At 46.5% G+C, this 9,502-nt stretch overlaps 1 protein-coding gene across 2 annotated transcripts in view; it reads left to right on the forward strand.

Annotated features, from left to right (window-relative positions):
* The window catches only part of ATP9A (ATPase phospholipid transporting 9A (putative)), a 45,349-nt gene that overhangs the window by 31,764 nt on the left and 4,083 nt on the right, over positions 1–9,502 (forward strand). For both annotated transcript variants that reach the window (XM_015647756.2, XM_015647757.2), the window contains exons 16-26: positions 33–125; positions 985–1,068; positions 1,748–1,918; positions 3,611–3,709; positions 3,966–4,055; positions 4,569–4,713; positions 5,214–5,278; positions 6,032–6,187; positions 6,519–6,583; positions 7,309–7,417; positions 8,639–8,696. In XM_015647756.2, coding sequence (XP_015503242.1) covers positions 33–125; positions 985–1,068; positions 1,748–1,918; positions 3,611–3,709; positions 3,966–4,055; positions 4,569–4,713; positions 5,214–5,278; positions 6,032–6,187; positions 6,519–6,583; positions 7,309–7,417; positions 8,639–8,696 — 1,135 coding nt within the window. The remainder of the gene's footprint in view (positions 1–32; positions 126–984; positions 1,069–1,747; positions 1,919–3,610; positions 3,710–3,965; positions 4,056–4,568; positions 4,714–5,213; positions 5,279–6,031; positions 6,188–6,518; positions 6,584–7,308; positions 7,418–8,638; positions 8,697–9,502) is intronic.

Consider the following 9,502-nt stretch of genomic DNA (forward strand, 5'->3'; position numbering starts at 1 on the left):
TCCCAGGCTGGACTGCTGTGTTGTCTCTGCAGGATGAATCCACAGGAGAGATCACGTTCTACATGAAGGGGGCAGACGTGGTGATGGCTGGAATTGTGCAGTACAACGACTGGCTGGAGGAGGAGGTACGGGAGGGCTGCTCCCTCTGCTCTGCTCTGCTCTGCTCTGCTCCAGGGATAACACCTGGGAGCCAGGTCACTGATCCTGGCAGCTCCTCGGGTTAGCCTCAGCCAGATTTATCCCCAGGAGCAGGGGGGAGCTCGGCATATTTAATGTAGTCCTGGGAAGTCCTGAAGTCCTGGGAAGAAAATGGGTTTTGCTCAAAACTGATTGATGCTCACCAAATTTGTCCTGGGCTTGATTCTGTGTCTGGATCTATTTCAGCCCAAAGGATCTGATTTCAAAACTGCCTTTGGCAGCTTTGTACTGGGGTGTGTTTGTCAGGTTAGCAGCAATGGTGGCACAGAGTTCATGGAATGCCAGAGTGCTTTGGGTTGGGAGGGACCTTGAATCTGATCCCATTCCAGTCCTGCCATGGCAGGGACACCTTCCCCTATCCCAGGCTGCTCCAAGCCCCGTCCAACCTGGCCTGGGACACTTCTCTGGAGTTCAGAGAAATAGTAATAACATGGTTTTATTTTAAAGAGCTGGTTACCAAAGTGAAGGCTACAAATCACAGGCTTATACCCTTTTACTTAGAGACAGAGAAAATTGAATCAATGGGGTTGTTTTTGCCACCCTGGTGCAGCAGAGAGGACATTCTTCTTCCTGATCCCTGGGCTGGGTCACAAACCATTGCAGATCCCCTCTTTCCTCTCGAGTTTATCAGGCACTTTATCAGATGTTATAAACTCACTGGGCTTGCTCAAATGGGGTGGTTATTTTGTTAACCTGCTATCTTACACTGCCATCTCCACACTGCTGTGCATAAATCATTTCAGTGGTGCTGCAGTTTATGGTTTACAATGTGATCCTTCTTTGCAGTGTGGTAACATGGCTCGGGAGGGCCTGAGGGTTCTTGTCGTGGCCAAGAAGTCTCTGACAGAAGAGCAGTATCAAGACTTTGAAGTAAGTTCTTATTTGGTTTTTTCCCCTTGTTTTTAGACAAACAATCACTGAAGTGATTCTCACAAAAAAAACTCTTGTGATAATGCTGCCTCTCACCTCCCTTCTGTCTGCTAGAATTGTTGTTCTAAAGTGTCTTGATATTCTTTTAATCCAAGTTGCTTTTCAAGTGGTAGGTATGAAGTGTTTATCCCAGCAAAGACCCTCCCAAGCAGTTGCTGAATCCTGGATGACCAGAATATGAACCAGGCAGCTCCCTGGCAGCACAGGCTGTGTTCTCTGCCCAGGGCACTGCCTGGCTTATCCAGGCAGGCAGAATGGAAAAGGGAACTGTTCAGTTAATGCAGGGATGTGCTGGAGGAGCTGCTCAGGATTCTCTGGTGCCAAGTGCTGTCTGTGGTGGGAGGGAGCTGCTTGCAGGCTCTCTGCAGGTGCCACTGCAGCAGCTGCAGTGCCTTTGTGTGCCCTGTGCTGCCCAACAGCAGCAGCAGCTCCCTGGAGCATTACTTGGTCTGTGCCAGGCACCTCGAGTTCACCTGGCCTCACCAGTTCCACCTCTGAGCCAAGGAACCAGAGCTGCTGGGGTTCAGAGGCACCTCAGGGCTGTGTCCCTGGGGCCAGAGAGGGAGGCTGGCTCAGCCCTGGTGCCCAAAGGCAGGCTGACCCTGCTCTGTGTCCCCAGGCTCGCTACGTCCAGGCCAAGCTGAGCGTGCACGACCGCTCCCTCAAGGTGGCCACGGTCATCGAGAGCCTGGAGATGGAGATGGAGCTGCTGTGTCTCACTGGGGTGGAGGATCAGCTGCAGACAGACGTCAGGCCCACGCTGGAGACGCTGAGGAACGCTGGCATTAAGGTCTGCCTAACCCAGGGCTGCTCCAGCAGGAGCACTGAGACCCTCTGGGGTGCCTGGCACCGTCCCACGGGCAGTAAATTCAAACCTGGGGGGCCCTGTGAGGGTTTTAAACATCACTTTGGGAGCAGAACGTGCTGCAGGCAGTAAATGTTAACACAGGAGTGTCACCTCTCGTGCTTTTCACCCCCTGACACGCTCTGGCTCCTCCTGCAGAGAAGGGAATCCTGTGGGCACGAAGGGGAGACCTTGGGGAATTCTTTCAGGGAGTTCCATGAACCAAGGCAGGTTTGGCTGTGTTTGGGTTGTGGTGCATGACCCCCCGTGCTGGACATAGAGCTGTGGATATCCACATTTTCAGTAGCCACTAGAGGGGAGTCTGAGCCAAGGGAATCAAGGGCTGGATTATTTTTTCCAGCTTTCCAGGCTCCAGCATCTCTGTGGCTCCACACCTCCAGCCTGAGCTGTGCTCAGCAGAGAGGGAGCTGCTGTGGTGCCTCTGGAGGTTCTCTCTCTGAAAACTTCGTCAGCCTTGCAAAAGTGGGGAAAAAAGTGGATTAAACATTCAGTTTTGGGTAAGAAAAGTAGGTGAAAGGTCCTGGTTGTGGTTTCTCTGCTTTAAGTTGCAAAGTGAGCAAAAATCTGAAGCCGTGCTGTGGATGCAAAGCAGGGCTGTGTGTTTGGGGCTGAGGTGGGGAGTTCAGTGCTTCCTAAAGTGCTTTTTGTTTGGGCCACCCCATAAACAACAGAGAGTTCAGCAGAGAAGTGAGGCCAGGGGAATCAGAGTTCCTCAGTGATGCTGTAGGGTTTTCCTTCTCCCCTTTCTGCTCACCTTGGCTGGGGCTGGTGTGGAGGTGTGGGAATCTGAGCGTTCCTTGCACTGCAGTGTTCATCACTGAGAACACCTGAGGAGCAAACCCAGAGGGAATTCTTGCAGTTCATGACAGGGACCAAACCTTTCCAACCTCTGATTATTTAATAAGGGAACGAGTTTTTGTGGGGGGGTCTTTTGTTGATGTTTGGGGATTTTTTTAAGGTCTTTTTTATTTTTCATTCCATATTCTTGGGCAGTGTCTTGAAAGAATAAAAACACCAGTGGAAAAAACCAAACTCACTGTGATATATTTACACTGGAGAAGGAATTCCCAGCCATTGCTGCTGACATTGCTTTCTAACTTCTCCCCTCAGCAGCACAAAATAAAAGGAGCAGTGTAGATTTTAAAAAAAATAAAAAATCCTAAAAAATCCCTCATCCAAGTTAGCGTGTTCCAGACATACACATCAGCACTGAGCTAACCCCAGTTGCATCATCCACATTTCAGGCTGGGCCAGGAGGGATCTTTCTGCAGCAGGGCCTGCTTGAGAAACGGCTGGGGAGGGACACATTAACACACAAATACACATTTTTTTAGCTTGCATTTTGTGGGTTTATCAGCAGAATCTTGAGATACTGCAGGTGGGAAAAATGTTACACAGAGTTTGGAGCTCCCTTTGTGGCTCTCTTTGAGGAGCTTCGCTTTCTTTCACATATGGGAATTTTCTTGCGTGTTTTAAAATAGAGATTTTTTAGAAGAATCATTTGTATGTGTATTTTAACAGTCCTTTCATAAGCCTGAAGGGGCAGGTGGTACTTGCAGAGGTCCTGCAGAGGTGGTTGTTAAGCTTTGTTTAACACAGGACGTGTTTGCACTGTAGGTGTGGATGCTGACGGGGGATAAGCTGGAGACAGCCACGTGTACAGCCAAGAACGCCCATCTGGTGACACGGACACAGGACATCCATATATTCAGACTAGTGAGTAACACCCACAGACCCTCTCTGAAGGGTCCCAGACCCTGGGACAGGAGGGCTGTGAGACCACAACTGCTTTCCAGCAGGGTATTTTTATTCTTTGGACCCAGCTTTCTACCCCACATTATTTTTCCTGTGACTGCGTGCCCTAACTCAGTGTGCTGCCTGTCCTGGCTGGGTCACTTTGGTTCCCTCTGGGATTTTTTGCTGTTTTCTCGCCCCAGTGAAGCACACCTTGCTCAATTCCATCCTCCCCCAGGTGACAAACCGAGGAGAAGCCCACCTGGAGCTGAACGCCTTCCGCCGCAAGCACGACTGTGCCCTGGTCATCTCGGGGGACTCGCTGGAGGTAGTGATGCCTTAACCTTTAGCTTTTGTGTTTTCTGGATTCTCACTGTGCTCTGTGTGACTCTGAATTTCACAGAAAGTGTCAGCAGGCTCTCCTCACAGCTTAGGCAGGCACAACAATCCTTTCCCAGCCCCACAACCAAGGGCACAGCTGCAGCTTCAGGCCCAAAAAGTGAAATGACAGCGAATTGATGGAGCAATCCTGGAGGGTGGGACTGCATCACCTGCAGCTGGAATTGCACAATTCACCCCAATATGGAAATGGACCAAAACTGATCAAAGTGTGAAAACTCGTGACTCAGAGTCCACCTTGGCTGTAGCCATGGCCAGGCTCTTGCAGTGCCCAGGGTGTATCCCTTAAAGGCCTCTTAACAAATCCCTGCTTTATTCCTTTAGCTCTGCCCAGCCTCTGTTCCAGGCAGCCTCTGGAGGCAGGGGCAGCCCCGGAGCCTGGGCTGGTGAAAGCCTGGTCCCAGAGAGCAGGTGTGAGCCAGGAGTGTGCTGTGTGCCCCAGGTGTGCCTCAAGTACTACGAGTACGAGTTCATGGAGCTGGCGTGCCAGTGCCCCGCTGTCGTGTGCTGCCGCTGTGCCCCCACGCAGAAAGCCCAGATCGTGCGGCTGCTGCAGGAGAGGACGGGCAAGCTCACCTGTGCCGTGGGTGAGTGAGCAGCCAGGAGCACTGGCCATGGGGAATGGTGTCTGCAGTTCCTTCTCTCGGAGCCAGCAGTCTGGTGTCACCTCGTGCCGCCTGGAAATGGGCATTTTGGGAGAGCTGGTTTGGTGGGAGGATGGAGAAGGTGATGGAAATTTCACACGTGGGAATTCAATGCCAAGCTCCTCATCGTACCCTTTCAGGTGGCATCTTTGCCAACAGAGCTTGAACCTGATCAGGTGAAGTGCCACTGCTAACCAGTGAGCTTTGTTTTGGCATTGTGGATATAATGGTGCCACCTCCAAGTGAGAAACATCGATCACTGACCTGGGGGCTGTTAAAGCAAAGTCAAGAACTTAAATTCATGACTTCTATTTAAAATCTTGCTTTTGTTGACTGGGTTAAGCGTTTCTTACACTATTCCAGTGTGGTGCAGATGACTTTGGTGGGGTTTCAGGTTGCTCCTGTTGCTTAACTCCCAGTTTTGTTTGTGCTCTGCCTTGCAGGTGATGGAGGGAATGATGTTAGCATGATCCAGGAGGCTGACTGTGGTGTTGGAGTTGAAGGAAAGGTGAGATTACCTCGTGTTTAATGAGAATTTCTGTGGTCAGTTTTCAAGCAACTTTTAAATGAATCCTCAGATATTTGTGCAAGAAAGGGAACAAGCTCCCACAAGAATCATCATCAGACCAGTAGCCCTATCATGAGAAATAATTTGGCTACAAAGGAAACTACTGTTAAAGGGAGCTCAAATTCATTATTTGGTTCTTGGCAGAATCCCTGAATTTGTACCTTCATGGTTATTTTTGGGGTTTTTGATGCTCCAGGTGCTGGAGTTACACTGGTAAGATATACCCTACATGCACAATTAAAAACTGTTCATATCAGTTTGCAAAACAAACTCTGGGTTAGAGCTCTGATTCCTGCACCTGGAGCTGTGTGGGGCTGCAGGACTGGAGTGGCAGCAGCAGACAGACTCTGCTTGCAGGGAGCCAAAACTGTGTGAACTTTTGAGACTGAGAATTTGTGTTCAGCACTGACTTGATAGGATTGTCATGTTAACATGTGTGCTGTGAATCAGAATCCAGAGGCTGGCTTGGAGTAGAATTGGAGGCCAAGGTTCAAATGGGAATTCTCCTCTTATTTTTGCTCTTTGCTTAAAACCCACAGTGGATGGAGAAGTACTGAGGCAATTCTCTCCCTCACCTAACATACTGCAGATATTCCTGGAAATTCTGTCAGTGATAACTCAACAATAACATGATATTCTTTGTTTCCAGGGCTGAAATGATCTCACTGTGCTTTTCCTTGCTCTTGTTCCCAGGAAGGGAAGCAGGCATCGCTGGCAGCTGATTTCTCCATCACTCAGTTCAAGCACCTGGGTCGTTTGCTCATGGTCCATGGAAGGAACAGCTACAAGAGGTCTGCAGCCCTCAGCCAGTTTGTGATCCACAGGAGCCTCTGCATCAGCACCATGCAGGTAAATGGGCTGCCAGGTGGGGTTTCCAGAGAGGTGGAGAAGACAAATCATAAAGGAAGGGTCTCATTTGGAATGCTGCTATTTCTTCTCCTGAAAATTTTCATGGATTAGGACTTGAGGTTGTTGCTTTGATATGAAAACTCATGAGAAAATTCCTGGTATTGGACAAGTACCAGCAACTGCTCCAAAGCACTGGGAAAGGTTGACAGTCCATTGGTCTGTCTTCATTTCAGCATCTGGGAGAACCCACTGCAGGAATGTTCTAGTTTGAACAGCGCATTTTGAAGCTGTTACTTTATCTCAGTGCCTAAAAAGCTCATTTCTTTTCTAGGCTGTTTTCTCATCAGTGTTTTACTTTGCTTCAGTTCCTCTCTACCAAGGCTTCCTCATCATTGGGTAAGAGCTCCCTTGTACTGGTAGTGAGGAAAAGCTCTGCACAGTGAACACTTGGGGCTGATGAGCACACAAACCATGCACATCTCCACTCCTGCAATCATGCACAGCTTCAGGAGCTGCACATGAGCCGTGTCCCCTTCCAGTGCAGACCCTTCCAGAGACCTTTCCAGAAGGGTGTTTGTCACATCTGTGAAGCAGCCCATCCTCCAGGAACACCCCTTGGATCCCAGTAAAAGCAGAGGGACAGTTGTTCTGGGCTGGTGTCTGTACAGCAGTGAGAGGCAGTGCCAGGACGAGGGACAAGCCAACCTTAGTTCCTGTCCAAAAACTGTCTAAAACAGGACATTGTGACTGAAATCCCAGTATGACATAATTTAAAAAACCAGAAAATTCATCTCCAGTGACTTCTGGTGCAGACAGAATCAAACCTGAGCTGTAGAGCAGACTTTGGGATGGGCACAGGGCAATGCTTGGCTCCACTAATAACCCCCTGCAGTATTTGAACCAGTCACTTGTGTTTGAGTGTTCCTGATCAAAAGTCACTAAAAAGCAAATCCTGATGGTTTTTTTCCCACCTGCAAAACTCTGGTGTGCTCCATTTGCCAGTTTTTATAATGTGTACATTATTGGGCACTTAAAGAATATTTTATTTCCTTTCTGGAGCATAGCATTTCTTTGCTCATCTCCACCTGAGATAATTTACTGGTCTCCTGCCTTCTTCCCAGGTACTCCACAATTTACACCATGTTTCCTGTGTTTTCTCTTGTCCTGGACAAGGATGTGAAGTCTGAAGTTGCAATGTTGTACCCAGAGCTCTACAAAGATCTTCTTAAGGTGTGGGAGACTCTTGTTTCTGTGTTTTGTTTTTAGGCAAGATCCTTGATTTGAAACTCTAAATGTGTAAAGTCAAATGTGCTGCCAGGAGATCCAGAACTTTATCAGGCATTTCCAGGGAAAATTCTGTTAAAGTCAAATTTGAATCAACAGATAGAACCAGAATTCCAGGCAGTTGCTTATTGAATACTGCATGAAATGCAAGTTATTAAAAATGGCTGGACAAGTAGAAGTTCCATTCTGTGGGAAATTCTAGGGATTTAATATTACCATTTTGTTCCATAATAAAGGGAAAAGAGAAATTGTTGGGGAGTTGGCACTGTCCTGAAGCCAGAAAAGGGAAGAGGGGAAGAAGGGGTACACTCATTTAATGGAGGCAGGAGGTTATTCCAGAGTTCCTTCAATAGAAATTTGACTGGAGCACGATCTAAAGGTTTGCTTGCCATGCCATTTTTGTAGCTTTAGCATCTAAGTCAGGTCCTTCTCCTTAGACAAAGAAAACTTTATTTTATGTTTACCATAGAAATACCAGGAAGGTAAATCTCGTCTCAGGTTCCTTTTTAATTTTTTTTTTCTTCCTCCCTGGAAAATGTTTTGAATAAGTGGGGTATGCAGGCTGGGAACATCTTTCTCAGTTGGAGGAAAGGGTGGACTGAGTCTTCCCCAGATCCTGTCCCTCAAGGATTCCTGTAAAACAGATACTCTCAGAAGCACAGCCTGTTTTTCCAGAGCCTCAATAAGTCTCCATCTGGTTTCACTTGGATCTTGTCTCTTATGTCATAAACCACTAATTCTTCAGCCATCCTTAGGCCTGGCCTAAACATAGAGGGTTTTGTGCTGGTATAGCTGTGTTGGCTGGAGATGGCTTTTTAAATCTATCTGCCTTCAATACGAGGGTGATTTGTGAGTGTCTAGAAATACAGTATTGATGTGTATGTGTACACACATCTTACATTTCACAGCACTGTGACTAACCCCCCAAGGCACCTTTGCCCTGGATTAATTGTGTGTGCAGTGAGAGCCAGGTTGTGCTGGGGGAGCCCCTTGGTGCACCCAGAGAAATGAGAATAAATGGGCACTGCCTCTGGATTGCTTGATTTATTTATTATTTTTTTTTTCAAATCATCTTCCCATTCTCTTATTAATTTCTAAGTTGATCAATAAGTGAATTTTCATAGAAGAAAACCCCAATGGAGCTTTGTCTTTTTTTCCCCCACCCAGGGACGACCGTTGTCATACAAAACGTTTTTAATCTGGGTCTTGATAAGCATTTATCAAGGTAAGAAATCAACTCCTGTTTGTGCCTTTAGATGTTGTAGTGTGTGTGACTTTCTAAGTTTTGGTGTTGCAGGAAGTTAAGTAAGGCATAAAATGAATTTCCCAAAGTATCCTTATATATATTACCCTTATATATTATATATTATAAAATACATGTATTTTTTTTTTGTCTCAGAAAACATTGGTAACGTTACCACAGGAAAAAAAATGATCAAAAACCCAAATATTGGCAGTAATTGGTCAAGCCTGTGATGCAGAATTCAATCCACTGTGCCTCTTCCCACGGTGCACTGCAATTCTGTGCAGGTTCCCTGCAGGGCTGTGGAGCAGAGCTCATGACTTGGCCCTTCTGGGGGGAAAACTTCTCCAATCTTTGGATTTTGCAGGTTTTTGTCGACATGGAAAATGCAGCATCTGTAGCCTTCTGTATTTTATCCAAAAATGGAAGTGGCAATAGTTCTGGTTGCTTCACAATTACAATCTGTAATTCAGGGTCAGAGTCAAGCTCACGTTCTTGATCATATCTCATACACTCTAATTAGGCTGCTAAACCAATTAAGTAAATGCCTTAATTACTATTTTAATTAATTTATTTTTATAATTTTTATTTTTATAATTTAATTTTAATTTATTACTATTTAATTACTGCATTTTCAACAGTGGATGTAGTAATTTGGGTACATATCCAAGAAGGTATTTTCTTAATTTACTTTTTTTTAATCAAGTACCCTCAAACTCAAATGCACTTTATAAGTATTAAGTAGATATTATATTATATTATATTATATTATATTATATTATATTATA

The sequence above is a fragment of the Parus major genome, chromosome 20 (genome assembly GCF_001522545.3).
Source record: "Parus major isolate Abel chromosome 20, Parus_major1.1, whole genome shotgun sequence".
Taxonomy (NCBI): Eukaryota; Metazoa; Chordata; class Aves; order Passeriformes; family Paridae; genus Parus; species Parus major.